This window comes from Apteryx rowi, unplaced genomic scaffold (assembly GCF_003343035.1).
Source record: "Apteryx rowi isolate R43461 unplaced genomic scaffold, aptRow1 scaffold_464, whole genome shotgun sequence".
Taxonomy (NCBI): domain Eukaryota; kingdom Metazoa; phylum Chordata; class Aves; order Apterygiformes; family Apterygidae; genus Apteryx; species Apteryx rowi.
Window position 1 is genome coordinate 287,246 of NW_020450721.1, and position 26,479 is coordinate 313,724.

The 26,479-nt window shown below is 36.5% G+C and overlaps 1 protein-coding gene across 2 annotated transcripts in view; it reads right to left on the reverse strand.

The window, feature by feature from the left end:
- FAT1 (FAT atypical cadherin 1) overlaps positions 1–26,479 on the reverse strand; it is a 102,248-nt gene that overhangs the window by 32,395 nt on the left and 43,374 nt on the right. For both annotated transcript variants that reach the window (XM_026077866.1, XM_026077865.1), the window contains exons 3-8: positions 18,101–18,162; positions 14,407–14,736; positions 13,703–13,913; positions 9,295–9,434; positions 2,150–2,425; positions 1,692–1,902 (exon numbers count right to left, since the gene is read on the reverse strand). In XM_026077866.1, coding sequence (XP_025933651.1) covers positions 1,692–1,902; positions 2,150–2,425; positions 9,295–9,434; positions 13,703–13,913; positions 14,407–14,736; positions 18,101–18,162 — 1,230 coding nt within the window. The remainder of the gene's footprint in view (positions 1–1,691; positions 1,903–2,149; positions 2,426–9,294; positions 9,435–13,702; positions 13,914–14,406; positions 14,737–18,100; positions 18,163–26,479) is intronic.

A 26,479-nucleotide genomic window follows, 5' to 3' on the forward strand; every position in this document is an offset into this window, starting at 1 on the left:
AAGAAAAAGAACAGGGTGTAAATTCGTGCCAGACAGCATGCATACGCATTTTTTTCTTGCAATGCTTTGGTATTCACAAAACATGCACTACTGAATTAGGAAAGGCAAGAGAAAAGTTTCATGAACATTGGTGTCCTGCTTAGTAAAAAGGTTTGCTTTTCTCCAAATAACAGAAAACAAAGATATATTTTAAGCAACTTATCAGACATTCAAATATATTCTCCCTCTTCAGAGTATCATAATCACAGCTTTGTTTCAATACTGTGTTAAAGTATGCTTTCATACCAAAATAACACTTTTGGGGAAAAGGGAAAATATTTACAGTAAACAATTCTTATGTCTTTATAAAATAACTTGTGGCAAGAATAAAGAAGCAACATTTGCTCATATCATCTCGCACGTAACAGTAACTGCATAACTTTTTACCTACTGCTCTCTTTAATATATACATTTTCTTATACTTGTTACCGAAACTTTTATTTTAAAATACTTTCCAGCTTCAAAAGACTATAGCATATAGCTAACATAACTTAAAGAACACATTCTGTTTTTTTTCCAGTCATAGCGGCTAAATAATTCAGGACCTTGCTGATGGCAGACTTGTATCTAGATTTACTGGACCGAAACAAAACTCACTTCCAACTAGTCAATGTTTGGTATGCATCATTATCAGCGTCAGTTTGGTAAGTCAGTCAGTACCATCCCATGTTATTCACTATTCAAAGTCACCATCGTTTGAATTGCACTGTTAGAGGCAAATTCAGGAAGAAAAAAAAGGGGGAGGGAGGGCAAAAAAAAAGGCAAGGGAAAAAAAAAAAAAAAAAAAAGAGCTCATCATCAGTGGCCAGTCTACACAAGGGGTAGAAAATTTTGACAAAGCAAGGGGCAATACTACTGCTACTCAAACCATGGCTTATTTTATAAAAATCTACAAGATTTAATTTTTAGTTATAATAACGAGTTTGTTTAAGTAATTAAAAGAATAGACAGAATGTTTTAGAGATACTTTGAGGTGAAAGAAAACCAGCAGCACCTACTGCTCTTCTCTGGCCTGCAATGTGAAAGTCATCATAATGTTAAATGGACTATTAGAGGATTTCTTATATATTTTATTGAGCTAGACTAGCAGTCCCACTATGTAAAACCAGCCAGAGGGAAACACACAAAGTGAACCCTTCTTGCTGCATGTATCAGAAAACTTAACTTAAATTCAGACTATTTGGTAGCTCTGTCTGCAACAGTATATAGATATGTAAGTTATTTTTGAGCTTCCTTCTTTCACATTGCACTAAACACCAAGGAACATGTCGCAGGCTCTTACTCTTTTCATCAAATCCTTGCTTTGCCTATGCCACAAAACATAACTTACATCATCAGAACAGAACGCAATTTTACGATCTAAATTTAACGCTTCCGTAATTTCTAATGAACAAATCCTTTTAAGGGTCATCTTTAGCTTTTTCTTCAGGAGGGTAGTAAAAATAGATGAGGGAGATGAATATTAATTATCTAGTCCACTGCAATTGTAAGGTTCTCGGACTATAGCTTAAACGCATGACATAAAATACAACACAGACACCTATATCGCTCTCTTTTTCATAGCTGATTTTTCATATGTCTACAGATAAAACGAAACATGATCAAGCTTCATTATTTTAAAATAAACTGAAGATTTACGAAGGTCAATATACCTGATTCAATAGAATACACAATTTCTGCATTTTTTCCCTTGTCCTTATCTAATGCTGTAACCTGGAGTACTGCTGATCCAACAGCTGCTGACTCGTACACCTGTCCTTCATAGGAAGAGCTGGTGAACCACGGAGCATGATCATTCGTGTCACTAACATTAATGATGATTCTAGCATAGTTGCGCTTTACAGGAACATCTTGATCTCGAACCTAAAACAATTAGCACATTACTAGTCATTAGCACCATACTACATTAGTACTGTTATTACAGTAGTTCATCCAATATTAGTAATAATTCAGGGTTCAATCTGTACCAGTCAGAGACAAAGACTGCATACAAATTCAACATATACATAAAAGTTTATATTGGGGGAGGAGCAAAATAAAAAGACATAAAAAAAAGAGATACGTTTGCTGTTGACTTCAGAACAAATGAAGAACTAATGTGTTTATTTACCATTACTGTAAGAATATGCTGGTTCATGGTCTCATGATCTAGTTTTTCTGAAGTATAAAGACAGCCAGTTCCAGGATCCAGACGAAATTTTTTGAGACTGATGGGATCAGTGCTACCCTGCATAGTATAAATCAGTTTATTCTTCTCATCTCTGTCTGTGGCACTGACTTGCAAAATTTCTGTCTCTGGTACAGTGTCTTCAGGTATAACAACTTCATATTTTGAAGTGGAAAATTGAGGCCTGTGATTATTTGTGTCTATAACTTTAATGTACACCTGAAATGATATAATGGAAAGGGGAAAGTATTAATGATATTTGGGAAACACAGAGGAAAACAGAATATCATTAGAAATCAGACTATAATACAGAAATACTACTGCTGCAAGCCAGATTTTTCTTCCAAGAAAGGGGAGAGAAGTGGGGGGTGTAGGGGGGGAAACAAAGAAAATCTCACTAAACCCAAATTGGCCTCCCCTGCCCCAAAGTCAAAACAGAAGTCTATACAGTCAAGTGTGCCTTAAATATGGTATCTTAAAGGGTAAATATTTTTGTGTAATATAAGATGAAAAAGAATTCCACAGTAACTTTGAAATTAAAAAAATATATATTGTCAGTATAGATCGCAGGGTGGGTGAAAACGCTCTTTATTTTTTCAAATTTGGAATTTTAAGCAATGTTTTCCAAGGTAATGGATGCAGCGTGCCCTCACGTGGAAACAATACTTTTTCAGCTCTTTACAGTTCCAAGCCTAGGCTAGCTGTAAACCACAGAAAGCAAAATGGAAAAGTAAGTGGTGGAATTCCCACAACACGTTATTTCAAATTCAATTTTTTGTTCTTCTTGAGCAACACAGCACAACGCATATCTCAGTGTTGTGATGTAACATGCAATACAACCAGCTCCACTGCTGGGGAGCTGGGGGAAGAGACGAGAGAGACACAAAGAGCGAGAGCGTGTGTGCACGAGCAGGCGCGTGTGCGTGTGTGCAGGGACACAGCCACAAACGGAACTGCCTTAGTAGGGAGCAGTCCTAGGCATTCCAGGTCAGTGAACTGTAATCCAATATACAGTAAATTTGGGGAAATATCCATAAGCAAAGATAGCTTTTAAGTATCTCAGAAGGTCTATTATAATACAAACTGTCACTGCGGGTTACAGGAAAATGCCACCTCCCTCAACCTATTAGAATTCTCAGAAGATGGTGGCAAAGAGATAGAAAAGAAACTAATCATTTGACCTTTTAAAGCACCTTGATAAAGTTCCTCGCAAGAGGTTGCTAAGGAAACTAGGGAGTTTGGTTTCTGTCATGGATTAGAAACTGATTAAAGACAGAAAACAAAGAGTTAGAACATTGATTTTCATCAGGAAGAGAGATAAATCAGAACTAAGTATAATATCAGAATGAAGTATGAATAAAGTAGGTGACTCAAGTTGTACTTTAGGTCAAGGTTTTAAATATATTCATTACCAAATTCAACTGGAAAATGAAAAACAAGAATAAAAACCCTAGACCTTAAATATGTAATTTTTAAAATTCTTTTAAATGTATAAGAATACATTCTACTGTATACTAGATTGTACACTATATATATCATATACACTACATACTACAATGTATACTATAACTGAAATCAAATACTAAATGGTTCAATATTAACTATAGTCACTTACATAGCACCTTTGTGAAAACATCTGCTCACTTCACATTGGTGCTCAGGAAAATGAAACAAAACGACGATAACCAACAAATAAAAAAACAGATCAAATCAAACTATACAAATATGTTTTGTATAAATAAAAGGTTAAAGGGCAATACACAGTTATTTCACTGTTAGCACATACAGGGATATTACGACTTCAGAATGAATGCATCTCAATCATTTTTGTTATTTGGTTTCCACCCACAGATTATTTAGACTCAGAAAAATAGTAGGTGAAAATATAAAGTCTAAAATCTGATGAATTTAATTGAAAATGATTATTTAGGTTCATGTGCATTTCCCCAAAATTAGAAGATAAGGAAACCTGGGGCAAACTCGGGGGTGGGAGGGAAGGCAACTCCAGAGCAACTGCATTAGATGAATTGTGAGACTGGAAGATGTGGCCATCTGTGCTGCTGCAGCTTTACAAAATAACTACAGGAAAGCAGCATTTCTAGAATGAAGCACCACAAAATACTGTGCAAAGTATTAAGTAAATACCAGGAGTGTGGTGATTGTGAAACCAACATAGCGCCTCCAAGACTAACCACGCAGCCAAAGAACTAGCTTAACTGAGAAGGGATTTGTTGGTCATATCATTACTAGGAATTAGCTTCAGCTTCCTCTGTTATTAGCAAACGATGCTGTTAGAATGACCTTACTGCTAAACACATACGGGACATCCACCAAAAAGGTACAGTAGGGCTAAACAGATAAGGAGATATCCCACCAAAATGTGGGATAGTAAATATGAATTATGAACAAAAATATTCCTAAAGAATGAACATAATGACTCAGCTATTACAATGCCTTGGCCATGTATTCAAATACTTGTCAAACTACTTGCTCAGGTATGTAATTTTTCTGCATACTGGTAAACACCAATGCAAATACATAATGAAATTCACTACTAGGGCAATTAAATCTTTTTAAATGTACATTTAAGTCAAACTCCAAAAACCCAAGTATAGTGATGACTCAACTGGAAAGGTGTTTTATCTACATATTTTAGGATTCAGCTCTCACTGACTAAAGCTATTTGGGTCCACCCATGGATTCTGGTGGACAAGTATAACATGGATCAGATGTGTACCCTTGTGGTACTAGGCCTAACCACCTGCTGAGCTGCTTAAATAAGACTGCAGCCAGCAGGTTGGGGGCAAGGGATTATTCCCCTCTATTTGGCACTCACTTGTGAGACTCTAGCGGATCCAGTTTGGGGCTCTGCAGTGCAAGAGGGATCTTGACAAACTGAAATGAAACCAGCAAAGGGCAACTAAAATCAAAGGGGACTGGAGAACATGACCTATGAGGAGAGGCTAAGGAAATCRAACTTGTTTAGCCTGAAAAATAAAAGGGGGATGAGGGGGATCTAATTGCACTTCTTCAAACTATATAAAGGCCAGGGGGGAGGGCGTGTTTAGAAAAGAGAGAGCCAGACTCTTCTCAGAGGTGCCTGGCAAAAGGCCAAGAGGCAACACTCACAGGTTGCAGTAAGGGAGACTACAATCAGACATAAGACAAAATTCTTGTCAAGCTGGGTGGTTAATCACGGTCATGTAAAAGGATGCCTGAAGATGATGTGGAATCTGTGTCCTCACAGATACTCAGAACTGGACTGGAAAAGTCCCTGAAAAACTTGATCAAACTTTGCCCTGCTTTGAGCAGGAGTTCGAACTAGATGAACTCCAGGGGTCTCTTCCAATCTAAAACCATTATGGAAGCCTACTAACAAAACCCTACCTTGGAGACTGGGATGCTTACTGGTGCTAAGTGACAAGCACTAGATGTGTAATTTTGTTTTAAATGTCAAAGGACCAAATTTTCATATAAACTTTTAAGGCCTTCAATTTAAATAAAGGACAACAGATGACAGAAGTTCCAACTGTGAATGCAGTTTTGAAGACCMCCACAGAAAACGTGGGTTTGTGTGCTTGAGAACAAAGTAACTATGTAAACAATTTGTGTTATTCTAAAATAAAATTTATAGTGCAATCAGAACAGCTACATAAATTCTCAGTGAGATTATAAGATTCAATTCAAATGAAATATACTAATTTCGCTTAAGAGAGAAGCTGCATGTTTAAAAGGCACTATAGAAAAGCTTGACATAAGTAGAATGCAACGTGATCTCTGAAATAAAACAGTCTGAAACTGAAGAGACTCAACCTATTTTGCAAGGCGATGTAAATGGCCGTATTGCACAGTTGCACTCTGACACTACTCACTGACAGCAATATGAACTGGTTATACAGAGAACAACAGAGCCCAGGATTATTTAGGGGAAGGAATTCAAATCTATTAATTATATAACAGGTGAAACCTAAATTTGCATAGGAATGCACTGATTATTGGTGAGTTATAGAGAAGATATGTGCCATTGATAAAACATACGCAGCCTGTAATATTTGGAAATTATATCCCTTTGGATTGTTTTAATCTTATTTAGCATTTGCTGATTCCTTGTGGAGTTTAAGAATTCCTCCTGTCTTTATTCATAATTATATTATGGTTATGTTGATATGTTTATATTCATGTTCATAAACAAAGCTATATTAAAAGTTGTATCATCTAGAGAGAATATAATTGCATTCTGTTTCCAAAATGCCTCTGTGGAGCAGTGTGGTGATCGCAAACAAAAACGCAAATTTAATCAATGAAGAGCATTCTATCCTTCATTCCCAAATCAACCTCAAAGTATAATATCCATATAAATTTTGCATAAAACAAGATTCAATATTCAGCAATAGGAAAGCAATAGGGAAACTACTGCAATTAGCTTTAAACTTTCTCACGTATTACTTCTAATGAAAAAAAAGATAGCCATAGCAATGACTAGAATCCTATAAACAGGATTTTTATGTATATTTTAAAAAAGCAACTGAATATTTCATGTATTGCTTCTTATTTCCTGTGAATAACCTTTTCCATTTAAGGCCAACACACTATAATCCAAAAACATTAATACATTGATTTTTTTTTCCCTATTATATTCCTTCCTACTTGTCTCCAAATCATCTTTGTCAAGCACCATTACTGTAGGCCTGGAATTTGTTTATTCTTGTTTTGCATCATGCATTTGGCATTTAGATGCATACAAAATTCTAATAGCCTCCACGCCTACTGCTGCTGCTCTATTTTTCAAGAAAGTTATTTAACTGAAGTCCTGAAAGAGTCAAATGCCCTACAGATGTTCATGGCCTGAGGCCAGCAAAAGCCTTCTAATTTAGAAGTCAGACTCAATACACTACTTTTACATGATGAGATGGATATGTTTGGTTTCTTATTCACCTCCTGACAATGTCTTGAAAATGTCATTTGCTTTTTCAAAGTAAATTTAAAATTACTTAATCTGCTGTTAATCAACACCTATTAAATTGTTTACTGCATTTCAAAATGTTTACATCAATTATTTGTAAGCTACAAGTTCTGTATTGCATATTGTTGTTCTTAATATCCTACATACTCAGGATTCAGACTTTTTGTGTCTGACACTCCTTTTTAACTCATTATCAGCACTTTAAAGGATCCAACACATCATCAGCATTCAAATTTTCATCATCATTATTTCAGCTGTGAGTAATGAAATTTACACACTAGTAGGCATAAACAACACCTTCAACTTTAGGGGAATTAAAAGTGGTGAGACTCAAAGAGCAACAGCGTAACTTGTGCTTATCCCAGAAGCAGGGGAAAAAGGAAGATAATGAAAATGAAGTCCTTGTGCTCTCCTGTAACAGAAACCACAATCTCTATTCCTGCCAACTCTTGCTGAGGGAAAAGGAGAGAACCAAAAGCAAATCATATAAAATGCAATCATAGAAATAAAAGAAGATAAGTCTGAGACTACTGTCCCAATTTTGCTGCARGAGATTGTTGCGGTAAGTGTTTATAATGTTCACCCGACTTTGCAAAATGCTAAAATAACAAGTTCATTTAAACAAATTGGACAAAAGCTACACTGTGCACTTCTGAGAAGTTAATGAATCACACAAACCAGGAGAAGAGAAGGGGTGAGGACTAAAGTATTTTTGTGACTTTCCAATTCTTGGTTGTTCCAGAAGACAAAACAAATCATGGTTCAACTCTGACAGTTCAAAAGGCCTGCATAAATTCAACTATATATAAGCAGCAGCACTGGATAGAACATCTGCCGTCATCGAGACCACAAATTCATCTTTTACCAATCCCCAAATTGCCCAAAACACCCAACATGGTGAGGTTTTTGATGGCATTCTTGAAGACAAGCCTCTTGCTGTCTTTCTGACTTTTCCTGGCAAAGGAAACACTCTTTTGGTTGGATCTGGGATTTTTATAGTCTTTTCACACTATGTCATGCCTTCTATCCAGCATTCTGGGATTGGAAGAAATGAATCCACTCAGTATTTTCACTACAGCTGGGCATTTCTATGTACGTAGCAGACAGCAGAAAGACACTATTTGCTCTGTGAGTTTCATAACTAAGGGGTAGCTCAATGATAGGTAACACACATGCATCACTATCCCAATCAAACAGTCTTCATTCAGTAAATAATTCCTCTCCTTTCCACATAGAAGAGGAGGGGAGCTCCACTGTGCTCATGGCTTCATTCACACCAACCTCAGCTAAACCTTACTTCCAAATACATTCAGGTTCTGGGCTGGGGAGAGAAACTAGATGTGAAAAACAGGAGAGAGATACATCCCAGCCTGCCTTATTACGGGTTACTTCTAGTAATGTCACAAAAGGCTGCTGCCTTAAAGTGAACTTCSTATTAGCCCAAATGCAAAGAAGTTGCCACCACCATGGAACCTCAGCAGGGAGGTAATCTGGAGAAATCTGGCTCGTCACAGATTACGAAAGACTGTCCAATAAGTGGCAATCTGGACCTTCCTTGAAGGTAAAAGAAACTACTCAGGAGAATGCACGCTGAGATGTTATCATCTAGAACTTGTTTCCATATGCATGCCATGCAGGAGGAGTAACTCAGTTTCATAAAACTGTATTTGGACATTGTACAGTTTGCCATCCACAGATCTTAAAATGATTTATAATGGTCTTCTAAATGCCCAGCTAAGTAATCACATTATTTAGTGATTTGAGGGGAGTAAGATAAAGAGGGGTAATTCAGATAAAGAGTATATATCCTTTTCTCATGAGTAAATCATGCAAGCAAGGGCTCAGTTTCTCCTTTCATTTACTCAGCTAATGTAGGAACATGATACAAATTGAAAGCCATTGATTCAGACTATGTTTTTATACTAACACACAGCCTTCCACCTGGACTGCCAAGCACTATGGCTCAATGAATATCAGAATCCACTTCTATTTTAGACATAGTCCCTAATTTATATAAACCAGGTTCACTGTGCAGGATGAAAAAAATTATAAAAGGAAAACAAGAAAAAAAATCATGCAGCTACAAATTCCTCCTTCTATAAACTCTTCATAGAAATTCCATTACCTGAGTGCTGATAGATCTGGTTCCATCTGTTGCCTCTACCGTCAAGTTGTAATTTGATTTCTGCTCTGCATCAAGAGGTCTAGCAACAATGATGGTCCCAGTGCCCTTGTCCACATCAAATCGACTGTCATAGTTGCCACCTTGTTCAAGAAATTGGGAGGAGGAGAAGTTCATAAAACACAACACTGCTGTACTGTTCCATGTATGTTCATGTTCTTCTTCAGATGCTTAATGAAGGTGGAACTATACAGACACATTTTAAACGCTTTGTTTTTCTGGTGACATGGTATGCTGCTATTACAGGTATTTAAATTAGAGTAGTTTTGGATAGAGCTGATTTGTCTGGCTCATGGAAAGTTCATAGGTAGATTCTGAGGCAAGAGTCTCAATTTTTTAATCAGAATTTAAGGATTCCAAATAGCAGGAAATAGAGAATTACCAGGTGAAATATGATAGCTTATTTTGTGCAGAAAGTCAGGCTAAATATTGTAAAAGGTCCTTTGTCTCAGAATAAATAAAAAACTCAAATCAGAAGGGCTGTCAAATTTATACCTCTTTGGGTCAGAGAAAAAATTAATACACTCATATATGAATAGAGATAAGGTTGAAAAAGCTACAGTGATGCCAAAGGATGCTTGTGTCAATGCTGAGTACCTAAAAAGAACTCATTGTCTAACTCCTACTGAGATAAGTAGGACTTAGATGAGCATTAAAAGCTTAAATGCTYTAAATATGCTCAAGCTCCTTTTCTGAAGCAAGTTAACTTACTTCCCTTGCAAAACTTTCAAATTACCCTTTGAAATATAGTTAAACCATGTAGATCAATAGCTACACTTAAGTCTTTTAAACATTTAGTTGATCATCATCCTCTCTGTGCCACTCTGAACAGATTGTCATGAGAATACAATGTCCATTAAGCTCAAACAATGATAAATATGGCCATTAACTACAATTGCTTTAGACTTTCCAATAAACTACTTAAAATGGAGGAGTAAATTTTTGTTTTGGTCAAGCCAGTGCTAGATATAGCAAAGCAATTTCCTCTAATTATGTGCATATGTTTTTCTAATTATATTTTAAAGGGATACCATTCGGGTGTAACAAGTGCTTTATTTATTTACTTTTAAAGAGTTATTACATGCTATGTTTTGTAAATCATTAAATGCTTTTTATGAAAAGCCATGGCCAGAAGTGAGAGGGTGAAGTTCCAATGGTTCCAAATTTATATTTAATCTAAGAAAGAGCAGCAAACACTGGAATGGGCCCCCATTCCAACATAAAAGGACTGCACCTTTAGAAGGTTCCACTGCATAACAGACATACCAATCTAGGAAAGACGGGCTAGATTCTGCTTCACTGGATTTAAGATATTTAGAAACAGTTAATAATAAGGATACTGAAATTCTTCTAGTTTCACTGAAAGCCAGTTTCTCTTATTGGCCTAGAAGCAGTCTGAATCACACACATGGATATAAAATGAACAGCATGAAATGCAGCAGCTTTGTTTTGAGCAGGTGCATGTGAAATTTTTTAATTTGGTTTCGTGCAAGATGTCAGCTTCAGAAAGTGAGTCTCTGTCTTTTCTTTTATAGTTGATATGTGATATTGTTTTCTCAGATAGCTAGGAATGAACTTAATGTCTAGAATTTAATGTCTCAATGAAGTCATCTCCATTGTAAGGGAACAGCAGGATCAACGGGCATGAACCTGTTCAATCGGTTTCCCTGGCCTAAGGACAAGCTCACTGACTGACTGATTTATTCATTTATTTTAGAGTAAAGAAATTGCAAAGGCCTTATCTTATTTTTCTAGTAGCAGTGATATCTGGCAATCTGCTGAAGCAGCACCCAACCCAAATGTCTGCATCAGGTGCACTGAAAGTATAATAGCAACAGTTTTGGTCAAAAGCCAAAACTGGAAGCTCTAAATTGATGCTGTGTAAATGTAATGATGACAAAACAAAACAAAAACAAACCTGTCACAAATGCAACTGTGAGCACTTTGATTTCCGAAGAGTTAATAAAATAAATATTTTTATAAATGTACGCTTTCATTTCAGATCTCATAATCTGGTAATAAATTATGTGATCTCAGCAGATACCTTCTGCTGTACAGTTCAGGTCACAAGCCATCTGAAAGATGTAAAATACTTCACTAGCAAGCTTGTCTCCTGGCTCAGCCAAAAAGAAAGAAAGCATGGAAAGCAAGCACAGAACACAAAGGAAAGCTGTCAATCAAATTATTTCATGCTATTAGAAACAGTAAAAGAGGACAGTAAAAAGATCACCTTTAAGAGCAGCTGATAACTTGATAACATGATCACATACCAAACTTTCCAAAACACTTTTGTTAAGAAAACAGTTAAAATAAAATGTTTGCTTTTACAGCCTGTGGATAAGTCCTGCTGTCCCTCCACATAAAAAAAAAATCCCCTTAGGAGTTTTCTATATATGTCTTTTAAAAATAGCAGGAATAGATAGTCTATTTTCTGCATTAAGCATACAATAAAAATAAGTGTTCAACCTGTCCAAACTGCATGCTTAGGAGAAGAAAAATCAAAACAAACCCATTATCAGAATAATAACACACTATTCACAGTACACAGTAGTTGAAAAAAAAATAAAAGAAACAATAGAAAGTACATCCCCAATCTTGTCAATGAATTCTGCCAAACTGGAGACCCCCCAAAATGCCATTGATTTACCCTGTGGAAACTGTCGGGACTGAAGTCATTAATGATATCTGAGGCCTCTTCTATTTCATCTTCTTCATCTCTGTGAACCACTCATGTTTTACTGACACTATACTTTTCTTAATCGTGCCTTTAGTGGCCTCTTTTTGGTCTACAGATATTTCTGATTGTTGACTGGATGACCCTGGTTGAACCAGRGCAGACAGAAACTTCTCTTCATATTCCGTCTCTGCTTCCTTAAGCAATTTTTATATTTTCTGTCTTCTTTATTTCCATGTATGTGTGCATGTATGTTTGGCAAAATGGTAAAAGGGCAGTCCCAGTTCGCAAATAGTTCCAATGCAGATAGCTTTGCCCCATGAGAATTCAAGAAGGCATCTCAAACCCTCTGCTCCCTCTACACAGATGCACTGACCTAAGACCTCTCTATTCCCTCTCTTTGTCTAAAGGCAAAAACTTTTTATTTGACTATAATCTTTTGGACAGGAGCTTACTTTTTGCAGGTTACATTAAAAAAATCATAAAATAACTCTATATAAATATTTAATACATTAGCAATCATGTCAAAACTATCACAGGCTCCTCAGGCAGGAAGCAAGCTTTTACATAAGATCTGTGTCTGTTCTCACGTAATACTGTGCACGTGGATTTGCTTGAAAGCTTTCAGAGAACACAGTCAAGCACTTCCTGCTCCATATATCAGCTTTACAAATTTTGTTTTTAAACTACTGCTGTTCTTGTGGCGTCCCTTAAAAACCATGTACAAATGAAACAAACTTCAAAAACCATTAAATCTGTAAGAAGTTATTTCAAAAAAATCTCCTTCACAACGACTCAAAACAACACCACAATCATGGCTAAAATTTTCACTAGTAACCAAGGTGAAGAAGATTCTTCTCTCTTGTGTGTGTGATGGAAAATCCCAATCTGATAGCACTATCTTAAGTCTAGAAACAGTTCACTATAGGAACATTTCCTCAAACAAGGCTCTGTTATCCTTGATTTTGAAAGATGTGAGAAAGGACAGAATTTGTTTTTAATATCAGCTACACAGTGAAGACTCTGTATTCCTGGTACTTGGAAGTCTAGTGATTAAGTCTAAAATTAAAAAGTTTTATTCATTTTGCCACTACAGCATCTGTGTATAGTCACATTACTGACCAGAATTCTCTTTCAGCGGAAGAGGCTAGGGGCACTCACTCTTTAACAGTAATTATACATATACAAAGAAGTTTGCTGCGGTTACAAACTTTATACTCTTTCCTCCTAGTACTGAACCAAGGCATAGTGGGGAAAGGAGCAGCCAAGAGGACAAGAAATCAATGTGAACATTATAATCTCTCTTTGGGCATACGATCTCCCTTTGCAGAAAACTGGCATTTTACTTCTTTCCCTATCCAAAAACCTGAGATCGATTTGATTTATCTTAATTCCACTGACACAATATTCATAAGTCAATTCCAAAGCTGTAACAAAGCCAGGTATTTTGCAATGTATTTTTCTTCTTCAATTGTGGCATTCATAAAAATTTTAAAATGCTTTTGATTTATAATGAAATAAAAAATTCTAAATGGGGGGAACCATCTGTAGCTAAAGAATGTCAAAACCTTATATTATTTAGAAGAGAAGTTAAGAAACCAAGTTACAATGAGCCTTTCAGCATCTCCCCCTTCATGCATTTGTTTCTAATAATAAAAGCCCTTAAGGCATCCTTACCCGTTATGTCAAACCAAAGTGGTGTTCCAAGAGGTTCAACAGCTATTACGCCAATCATGTGAGCAACTGGGTCACTTTCCATCACCGTAAAAGAAAAAAACGTTTCCTCAAAATAAATTGGTTCTGTAGGTGGGATGGGCTTTGGAATCCATTCTATGTGAAGCCGTGTAATTGATGATTTCTGTGGGCGACCATTATCTACAGCTTTAATCTGTGAAACAGATACATCCTTTAGGCTACAGAATCACATAAATCATTATGTCACATAAACGGGAAAGTAGTAAGAAGCCCCAAACATGTTTGCTTGTGTGAGATATATCCAAAAAGGTTAAGYGTCTCGTAAAGTGGCAAACAGAGTAAAAGCATGCAGCACCTGATAGTAGCATACATTCTGTTACCATAAATTCACTTTAATTTTGCTACCTTCCTGAAAGAGAGTCAGAATCTGTGATTATGTTCCCTCATCATGTTCATTATCTTTTAAGTTTTGGAAAAAGAACAGCAGCTTCTTGATTCACTTTCTCAATGCAATCCTCTGAAATTATCCTTTAAATAACACAAGCAAAACAGTACTTCTGCATTTGCAGATGCCTGCTGTCTTCCAATACCACAGCCACTCATCTGCCAGCTACTGAATAAGAAGTGATGAGAATACAGATAAAAGCGCACTCCACATATTCATGATATATGAGATTTTGACTCACTGAAAGGATATCATATTCCCTTGCTGCAGAAAATTTCTTTGATGAAACCACTCCAGTTTTCGGTTCAATAAAGAATTTGCCATGTTCATCACCATCTTCAATGCTGTAAGATATCTCTGCATTGCGACCTTCATCTTTATCTGCAGCAATAACCCGATAGATTGGCTCTCTCCTAGCAGTTCTCTCTCGTTCTGGCTTACCACGCTCTGGAAGCCTGATTTTGTAGAACTTTTGCAAGAATTGAGGCTTATTGTCATTCTCATCTAAAACCTTCACAATCACCCGTGCAATAGTTGATTTTGCAGGAATACCGTTGTCTGTTACTGTTACCTGTTTTTATTAAAAAAATTTAAAAATTAATAATAATAATAAAGGAGGTTAATTCTGATATGGTCTTTCCAATCTGTGTGTGTGTTTTTTAATAATAATTTCTTCCAACTCTTACAACTGTACAGTATTTCCCTAACTTTATTTACTTACAGTGTTAGACTAAAAAAAAAAAGAATCACTTATTTTGTGAATTTTTAGAAAAGCCACTATAACGATTTATACAGCTATTGGCTTAACATTTTGATGCTTGAGGCACAGAATGTAGGAGTTAACAGATGCACATTAAATCTCTTTCACTATTTTGCAGCATGGTAACTGAAACATCAACTTCTTGAGTACAGGAACAGCACACAAGTACAGTATCTCAGGTAATAGCTTCACTGTAGTGATATCTTAACACACTTTCAACCTAGTGCTTCTTTGCAACATTTAAATCTAATGGTTTGATTTTACACCTCAAAAGATGCAATTTATAAGAGGTAAGCAAGAATATAACTTTTAGAATCTGACAGGCCTATGCATTAAAAGAAAACTATATATTCTAAGACATAAATCACTATCTTGTTTAAAAAAGGTTAAAAAATAGCCTTTTTAAAGAACACACATAGCAATCTATTTCCATATCCTAAATGAAATGGAAAATAAAACCAACTCTGCTCTCCCAGCAATAGTCAGGAGTTTCACTAAAAAGCCAATAGCAGAGTAAGGAATCTCCTTCAGTACTAATTCTAGGGCTGATCTGATGTTATTGATATGGGTAGTGAGCAAAAAAATGAAAATAAGAATTATGTTAGTCTGAAATTAAAACATTTTGGTTAAAAAACAAACAAAAAGCTCCAAAACCAAACCAAACATGAAGCAAACAACCCCCTTCCCCCCCAAACACATATGCACATCCCAGAACAGGAAATGCCAGGGGGTACAGGGGAACTAGTCTGTTTACATAAAATTTGCATTGCCTTGACCCAAAAGAATAAATGGCAAAATTGAGGAAAATCTGATTTGATTTGAAAGTGATGTCAGTTTTGAAGACATTTTTGATACTATAACAATCAGAATACCAGAATATGAGAGAATAACACGAAGACAAACTAAACTGACTGTATAAAAAAAGCTATCCAATTGGCACTCAGAAAATAGTTAAAAGTTGGTTATGAGAGAATGGTGCATATTATTACTATGAAAGCAAAAGTGCAATCAAGGGTCAATTTTAATCACCAACAAGGATTAAACCCACCAACCCATCTGGTCAACATTTCAATGCTCAGTTAAGTAGCCAGATGCACAGCACTTGGCTCAAGCTGCTTATAATATTGCCACCGCTCTTGTGCATTTCTGGGTTTCTTCCCAAGTTATTTTCAAAGGTGTCAACATAAAACTAACAAATGGGGAAACTGCTACTTTGGGCCAGGCTGCCTTTCATTATTGCTCTATGGTTAAGAATTTTTCCCTACTTTGCAGACTTTTATTTAAAACTTTAATAACCATGGGGAATTCAAAACGGAGGAAGACCTAGCTTAACCTGCTGTCTCTTACAGAGAATGTTGAAAACAGATGCATTTATTTAACATTGTGTGATACTGTAACCTTAAGAAAGTGTTTGTGCCTTCTGTACATATTATCCTATAATGACTTAGGTCAAATTTGCTCAGTTTACTTAATTTTTAATTTGGACTGCAATATCAAAAGGCAGGGCTTTGCTCTTATGGGCTGTGTTCATAGTATTACACCAAAAGGGATCAAGAATGTAGACATGGGTGTTAGCACCCAACTGTCCATACACTGTTAGTATGATCTCTGGCAGCAGTTTTGGCTGAGAACAAATAGCGCTCTCCCAAACAACGCCAAGGAACAGTGTGAGAATGCGCACAAGTCAGGCACTATTCTCAACAGGCAACGTGGCCATGGCTACCCTGTTCTAGGGATAAAAGCGTTTACCTGTATGGGCTTGAGCCATACTGTGGTAGGTGCCTTCAGGGTCAGAAAGTGATCCATGGCTCTTTTTATTTACTGTGTAAATCTCAGACAAGAGCCAGCACAATATGCAAAGGAGTAAAAGGCATTAAGTATCAATTTTACAATCAACATACATAGCAATGTCCGCAGAAATGAGTTTCATAACTGACATGAAGGGCTTTGGGAAACTGCAAAACAAACAGGTTTTAGATTTAAAACGGAATAAGATGGTAGCACTGCAGTCTTCATGAACAATGTGTCTAACTAAACCAGGCTTGCCAATTAATTTACTTTCTTTTTATTATTGCTACTAGAAACACACTGCTGTGGATATTCCACCCTATTGCTACARAAGTGCAAAGAGGTCTTTCCAAAGCTGATATAGAAAAGAAAATTCTGATAAAAATTTGGCCCAACAGCTGCAATTTAATCCAGCTTACAATACACCAAAGGGATAGAAAGGGGCCAGGAAGACTATGTGTACACCTGAGTCCCGTAAGGATAGTTTATGAATTCTAGGAATACATTCACCACTAAGCCTTCATTCAGCCTTTCATTTGCATTCCTATCAGAAAATCTGTCTACAAATTTTGCAAATTTTGAGTAAGTCCAGAATGGCTGCCCTCACTATGCTAGTTTTGCCAACGTACATTGCAGTCCCTTATCTATCATTCAGGAGGAGAGTGACAATAAAGTTTTCAGATGAGTTTTAGGTATAACACAGATACCACTGTGAATATTAAGTCTTCATTGCAGGTGAAGTACAAAGCTTTTGTACTGCCTGACAGCACTGTATTAACTGGTACACCTACAGTTGTCTATATTGTTGTTCTTTTATCTTGTTTTACACAAAACAAGAATAGCTATTACATAAATTCCAGCTGATCAGTTAGAAGTAGCTAGAAGAACATAGAAGAATTATATCAAGAATTTCATGCTCTTGGACTCCCAATCTATAATGTATATTTTACAACTGATCTACTTACGTGATGGATAAATACAACATGAAAAAAAAATGTGCATTTCTTTTTCACAGGAAAAGGCAGGCTGAAATAGCTATCCCAATAATTAGAGAGCAAAAACACTGAATCACACTCCTTCACTCTTCTAGTAATAATGCCTTTGTATTTTTATATCCCTAAACCAAGATTTTCTTCCAAACAGCAAAGAATTGCCTTCTATCTGTATCTTAATTCTTTTCTCAAGAAAAAGTCCCCAAACACTGTTTTTATAAGACAGATAGTTCTGTGAATTGCAATGTAATGAACCCAGAAGCAAATTACTTCTGAAATTCAGTTCTCTAAATTCTTCATATGGTAATCAAGTATGATAAACTCACTCTCTGTAAAAGTAAAGGAATAATGAACTTACAGTGACAGTATTTCAGAGAACTAAAGGAATTATTTACCTCCAAAATGTGTTCTCCCTGCTGTTCTCGATCTAGTTTTCTAGATGTGGTTGTAATTAGACCTGTAAACATAAAAGAATAATTCAGTTCCTTCGAGAAAATAATTTGAATGAGGGTTAGGTTAAGCCAGTAATCACTGATATATCCAATCTCAATTTCTTCTTAGGTGGTCTCAACTATTTTTGCAGAACTTAAGCTTTCATCGAGGCGGCGGGGGTGGTGATGGAGGTGGTGTTTCCAGTCCTTGAGGGCTGTGAAAATATTCTTTGCAATCTGAAAGCTAAACTGTTATAGCCTTTAAGACAACAGACACAGTTCTATTTTCCAATTCATCTGCACATGTCTCATGTTTCTGACAGGTGTAATATATGTAATTGTATCACATTAAGTCTTATTTGTATAATATCCTTACTCAGTTACAAAGGGTGTTCATACATCTTATTCGAAGGTTGCTCACACATCCTATCTGAATAATTACCAATCACTTTAGGAGAAGCATCTGCTTGTATTTTTTGTGATATTAACAGAAAAAAGGATGAATTGAAGAGATATATTAATGATGGGAAACAGCAATTTGTGTGTGTGTGTTGGCTTGATTTGGCAATGAGGAGTCAAACAGTGCTGCTGTTGGCAATGGCAGAGAACGAGGAAGAGTTTTTGAAGATATTAATTTTGTTGTAAGAGTTTGATACAAATTTGATGGAAGATGAGGAAGGCATGATGAGTTCTGCTCTAGATGAAGAAAGTCAAAGAGCACAAGGTGAAAAAAAGACAGTGAAATCTATCTACAGCAAAAGGATCTTAGCCAAATTAATTCCCCCTAGTAGTAGGTTCACAATTTTAGCTATTGCATTTTGTGAAAAGCAAACTCAGCCAACTTTCAATTATTGTTGAATGGCTTGTCCACAGTGTGGATTAACTGTGCTATGGATGCAAAGATAAGAGAGATTGCTCCATGAAAAGCCAGGTTGGGTCTAGCAGGATTTATCAGCTCAGGCTCAGTGCCATGCGAACACAGCGATAGTGTTTGTGAGGCCAACTCGTATCTGAAAGCAGCGCAATGGATTTTGTGTGGCACAGAAACCAAGCTAACGCCACCATTTGGATCCATTCCCCAGAACAGAAACACTGGTTAGCTCAGGGGCCGTGCTAGCTCTGCCTGACTCAAGCCACTACTGCCCAGAGCATCCCATATTCTCTATTGTGGGAATCTAGCATATGCTAGATATGGAGGACAGAAACGTGACTAATGCCCTGCACTGTCATGAGGCTCTTTACCCAACTAGCCCCATGCTTTCTACAGTGACAGGTAAGCACTACCATTCTTGATCCTTAATTGCCAAACTGAAACATAGGGAAGTAATTACATGATTAAGGGCAATATAGAGATTAAAATCCAGGCCGCATACTCCACGTTCTTTTTCCTAACTATAGTGTAAGCTGTTTCTTTATTAATATAAGACCTCTTATATCCAGCATACAAATCCATTTTATCAATTTTTGATCTGCTACAGCAACAAAAAAGAAGCCTTCAATTTTCGTTTCACCATTGATAAAAGTAGAGCATCTAAGCAAGAAAAGCAACATCAATAAAGATTTCATTTTCACTTTAAAGAGAAACACCAACAGAAACAGAATTGTACATAACTACCCAATACTTCTGTCACAATAGAGTTGTAGTCCACATACACCAACAAAATGGACAGCCTCTGCTAAATAATATGGACAAAACCTATAGATAGCAATATTACAGCTGTCAAGTGTTCAAATAACTATTCTTCAAAAAATAGATACTATAAATCGTGGCTGTTTCAATTATGGTAAAATCTGCCCTTGTTTTTCCAGCAACTTTGTTTGCCATTGTATCAAGTCCACTATACATCTAGTATTCTAGACATAAAGCTCAATCATCTTCTCCTAACTTTCTTTTTTTTACGCTTTCATAATACACAGAAGATTTTATTTGTATGTTATCATTAGGATATATATTTTAAATAGTATAAACTAATTGCCCTATATTCCCAAAGAAAGCAGGAATGAAAACATAAAACCAAGGAAAAAATGTTGCATTAGTACTATGAATTTAGGAAGAGGGGAAAAAAAGGATGAGACAACTCTGCATTTACTTCTTGAAGGTTACATCTTCCCACAGAGATTACAGAGCTGTGAACAATGACAACTGGAAATATTTATTGTCACATGTTCTAAAGAAAGCTTTCTCCTCACCTCCTGCCTGGGGCTGGCCAAGCCACACCTTTGCTTTTCACTGCCTCTATGGGAAACAGCCTGGAGCTGTTAAGTGGAAAGGAACAAAGGGCAGAGCAGATGTCTCAGCTGCTTCCAGGGAGCAGAGAGACTTGTAGGTGACTTCAGGAAGCACCCGCTCTCCTACACGCGCCTTTCTGTCGAGTACCTCTGAGGAGAGCCTGCACAAGCGCCACCATGAAGCATTAACCCCCTGAGACTCACCACAGAGGCAAGGAAGAGCAGTAAATTTCAGCATAGCCACTAAAGGAGTTAGAAGTTCAATAGCTTGGTTGAGGACGGAGAGGATCGCAAAAAGCAGAGCAAATAATTCCAGCATGCCTCATTATGCTTGCACTCCTCTGAATATACTTTCAATATTCAGTGTGCACCTTCAGCACAACATGAGAATTCATCTCTCGCGGCAGCAGCAAGGAGGAGAGCTGCTAACATATGGGAGCAGAAAGACAGCACCTTTCAACAGCTTCCCATCCATTTTTTCCCCCAGAGATTGCCACAGAGCCTGGGACCACTGTTAATAAATGCCAACTAATATTTAGGAAAAAAATACACCTTTTCTGCAAGCATTCCAAACAGAATTCCATCATGGACTGCCTACTACAGTTTGTTAACAAAAATCTGATTTCCTATATAATTTCTGTTAATTGAATTGGTTGATATAACTCAGAAACAGATAAACAGATAAATATCAGTATGGATAAAATAAATATACTTTGATTTGCTAACATTTCCAACTTTTTTAACCAAGCATGCCACACAGTTCTGTTAAAACACTTCAGACTATTAACAGAAGGGTTTAGTCTTCACCATATACATCCTGTAAATTCAGCAGAAACTAGTGCCAACAAAGGAAATGTAACACTTCTGGATTTAGAATCACATACACATGCATGACATTCTTTGTACTTAACCCTTTATTGCTAGCCACTTTCCTAAGTGAAAATTTAGCTTGACTGAAGATTACTCCACTACAGTTTAAAACTATAAAAGGTCTGATTATGGCAATCATTCTAAGATTTTTAACTTTTTTCAAGTTTTGGAGTATTCTGAATGTTAAATGCTGCACTGACAGATTTCATTAGATGTTAAAGAGCTTTTCTGAATTAAGGCCACGGTAAGGTCCAGTGTTGCTATGGACCCCAGCCCTGTGGCTTTTGTGACTGCCCACTAAGAAGGCTGGGGAGAATCTTTGGACTAAATGTAAGTCAGCACCCTGAGACAGGAGTTAACATCCTGCTCTGCCTACTGAGAACAAAATTTCTCAAACTTTTCAGATCTAGTACCCTTTCCTGTTTTCTGTAATCATTTAAGGATGTGCTAACCCTGCCCCTCCCTCTGCACATATAAATGAATAACCACACCTTCGCATACACCAAACGCCTGCCCTGCCAATAAACAGCCCCCTTTCCCGAGTGTAGCTATTCCTTTCCTCCTGTCCTGCAAGCATCCAGCAAAGCTGTCCCTGTCCCCATCCAGCTAGTACTCTGAACTAAAGACTCCCTGTACTTTTTGTTGTCTAATCAGCTGCCTACGCTGTCGAAACCATCGCAAACCTCTAGCTGCCTCAGCTGCTGTGCCCCCTCATCTAGAGTGAGAATTCTCAGTTCTAATAAAATATTTTTAAACACATCACAGAAGGCAACATAAGATGAAAGCTAAACTGCTGTCCTTTAACTCACAGTGGTATATAGCATTACAGCAGATGATTTACTCTTCTGCCACTTGTCTCAGAATTTGACAACCTGACTATGTACTAACACAGCTGAGCACAGAAGTGACAAACAAAAGATGAATTTTAATTTATCTCTGAAGAAGTTTGTAACGGAAAGTTTTGAAATCATTTTTACATGGTGCAGAGAATCTGTTCACTGCTGAACGAGAGAAATGAGCGTGGGGGAAACACATCACTGTAACAAAGCATTCATTTTCTGAACAAACCTGACTCAGGGAGCATTGCTTTGCAGTCATATTTTCCTGTTTCTCTTCTACCTCTGCTTACCACAACACCCGCCCCCCAGCCCAGCAAGAACAGTGAGCTTCAGTAATTTGCATCACTGACTATTATTCCACTTGGGAATACACTATAGTGCACACTGTAACGAAGTGGCAAGATAGGTCAGTCATCCTTGGGAAAACACAACTTTATAACAAACATTTCAAAGCTAATGATGAACAAATGATTCAGTAATGTTTCAAAACTCACCTCATCAGTAATATTTTCATAATAGCAGCTTAAATACTTAGTCTTTGGATGAACCACAGCTGCTCTGCTTCATTAACTGGAGAGGTACTATAACAAACTGAATCTAACTGTAAACATCCCTATCTTAAAATAAATAAATAAATAAATAAATAATCATAATATCATATAACAAATACAATGAACATTTATTGTTCTCCCTTCCTTCCCCCTTTGAGTTTACACTATAGGATATCTGTCTATTTGATGTTGACTGCGAAATCAAAATAGTTACATCCACATCCAAAGAGAATTCACTTCAGATTTGTATTTAAACAGTATTAAAACATAAACACAGTAAAATATGCAACTATAGCATTCAATTATGTAAATATAAATACAAATCTTACATCTGAAACAAAAAATAGCACGAGAGCTGACATTAGCAGGGATCTATTTTAGTCCCATATAAGCTTTCATCTCAGTGCCTATCACATTACCCTCTATATTTCACTCTTTGTATCTGAAAAATAGCACATCACCAACACTCCCCATTCAGTGCTGAAATGACAATCTCTTAAAAAAAAATGTAAAACACTATATAAGTACTAACATATTTTATTAATATTAGTGCCATGTTATTAGACATCTTTATGGCATGGATGATCTCAGTGATGAAAAAAATGGCATAACAAAAAATGTCATCTTTGCAGGGGGAAGAGGTTTTTTGAATGTGTGTATGCTGTTGTGTGTTCACAGACTTGCACAGACTTTCCAACTGCACACTCAGCTTTGGATAATGAAGTGTCTGGGGCTTTTTTTCTTCTAATAGAAAAGAAAACAAACTTGCAATCACTAAAGATCCAAAGGGCCAAAATATGTGCCAAGTCCACTAGCTGCCTCCAATGAGTTTGGACTAATAGGCATGATTTGAATATAGCATAACATTACTTGAATTATAGTGTATGAAAATAAACACAGTTTCTTTGATCTTTGAGCGTGTTGGCACTGAAGGTTTATGAATATAGAAAGCAGTTACAACATCTTTATCACTAACTTCAATAGATACAGACATTACAATTAAATATGATGAGGGAGGTCCCAGTTTTACAGTCATGTTTTGTTGATGAGATTTTTGTCTTCTTTGTTGAATGCAAACCATAACCATCAGCACCAGAAATGATTTCTCTAAGCTGCATTAGTGCAACTCCATCAGTTTAAAGCCTTGGATCAGTTTATAATTTTTTTTATTTATTATTTAAACTCCCGCTCCCCCAGTTCCACCTCCAAAATGGCAAATTGCTAAGAAATGTTGAAAATAATTATCTGGGGTTTTCTTTACAATGTCTTAATACTTAAACTCTCACACTGATTTATATAAGTATGGATTTTAAATTCACACATGACTGTAATGATAATCTAGTTTGACTACGGCATAATACAGGTCTAAAACAGTGGATGAACTGCAGCATACTTTCTATAAACCAAAGATCAATTACGGCTCTTCAGGTGATAAAGACGTTGTCATACCTGTAGGTAGAATTTCCTACTAATTATCCTCATTTAAGAAACAGCATATTACATCCAGTTCAAGGCAGCTTTTCCTCTTGGACAGAGGAGTTTAGCTTGCTTTTGACTGATAGACTGAGAAGTCCACTATAATCAGCAGTTTCCCCCCATAAAAGTTGTTAAATAATGCAATATAGTCATGTTTTAGACTTCTCTTTTATAACTAAATACAAAGACCTTCTCAAGCCTTGCAGTCAGGAAGATCTCTTATGATAACGTTTTGAACAGCTTTCCAATATTTCAACATTTTCTGAAAGAATGGACAAAATGATTGATGAGCACAATAATCTCTAATTGTTTCATTGCTGCCACAGAAAGACAACTAGTTTTTTCAGTCTTTATTCTAGTGATTTCAAGTTAATCATGACAAACGCCTAACTTTACAATCAGTGACCATCAAAAAATGCCTATATTTCCTTTCTAAAGAAATTCTTAATTGTTGTCATTCAGATCTGCTTTTAGCAAACTATAATGAAACCTTGTCTTCTAGGTCAATCAAGACATGGCTTTAAATCCAATGGAAATAAACAGGTTAATAAGAAYAGGTTAATGAAAATAATAGCAGATGGAATTAAGATCAGACTTTTGCTTTTCAGCTGAGAAAATATAACTTTCATGTCTTACCAGTCATGTATAGATGATTGTAAGCTTGGCAGTGTGCTATCTAGTACATCACTATGAATGCAGGCTGCCGAGTTAACAACAAAAAATCGCAACCAATCATGGTCCTAAAGAAAGCGTACCACAAAGAAACTGAACAGCTTTGGTTTACCTGGTCTTAAAAGCAACTTCTTAGCTATTTAACTTGCTTTTCATTCCTCAACTCTTCCTTGTCCTAAAAGCATTAATAGTTCTCATTAAAAACTAGCAACAGAATTGTCTCGAATAATTTTCAAGAGAAGTGCTGAAAAATTGATTATAAATATATAGTCCCAAAGAAACTAGTGATGAGTTAAAAACACATTAAGGGGTTGTAAATACCTCTTCCACTCAAGTAAAGCATTTAAAACTAATTATATCTATTCTTTGTCCAAGGACCAACAAATGTAAAAGTGATACCACTTTTCAGGAAAAAATGTTCAGAGCTATGATTCTTCTTTCCACGCTCTTAGCTGCATACTCTAACCACTAGCTAGAGGGTTGTGTTCTTGCTTGCTTGCTCTCTCTGGCCTCTTGAATGTTGTTTTTGCTGCACAGTTGTTCACCTAGAACAAAGATCACTTCTGCCTGGCACAGCCTGATGCTTAAGAGACTTTTCCAGGGAGTTTAAATCCCTTTGGAGGATTAAAGAGGAAACAGCATGTGATTTTCCACTTCACACTTGAATTTTCTGATCAGGGTATTTTGCAAAAACCAGTTATACCACTCCATGAATAGTTAGCTTTAAAAAGATAAATAAATAAAAGGATATCTAGTGTTGTATACTGTGCTGAAATCAGAGCTTTCCCTTTCTGTTCTGTATAGCATGATTGCAGTCAACTAATCACTCTTTCAGAGCTTAGGTGCCTCTCCCCCTTCATTTTCCACTTGCAGTAGTTCAGGCCACCAGGACATTCCCACTAGTTTACAGGCAGCTAGTTAAACTTCAGGCTGAAGAGGCAAAATGCTTTATCAAATGCTTTATCCAGACTTCTTCATTTGTTTTCTAGATCACCTTCTTTTCTTTAGGCACTTCCTGTTTCAGATGCTGAAGTATATGCTCTGGATTTCAAAAGAAATTCTCAAGAACCATTTTTGGAACACTAATCCCAGCTGAATAATGTCTTGCCCTTTGAATGGTACTCCATGAAAAGTAATGTAATCAATAATTGAGATATCTGAGTCCTACCCAGGTCAGGACTGCATCAAACAAGGGATAACTAGCCTAGTCCATAAGGGCTTGCCTGCATCAGCATATTAGATGTTTAATGAGGTACAATACTATCAGTGTTTATGAGTTTGGTATATGCTGCCAGGACAGACTGCAAACTTTGTATACTGAGTTAAAAGTTACTTACTTAATCTTATGCCTGATATTTCATAGCACCAGTCACAAGGTTCATCAGTAGCAAAGCAATTTAATTACTCAATTCTAATATTACAAAATATAATTTCATATGTGCACCTTACACTTAAGACTCACTTTCCTAAACTATTTTAACAACATCCAGATACAAAGACCTTGAATTTGATGATCAGAGTAGTCATTAATCATTTTAATGACTGCAAGCAGGGAGTAAGGAAAAGCAGTCCACCAAAGATTATTAACGTATGGTACAGGGAGGAAAAAACATTTTATACAAACAACCATAAAGTCAGTCAATGCAATAAACATTGTGGAGCTTCAAACTTTATACTAAAATCTAAAACCTGTGTTTAGTGACCAT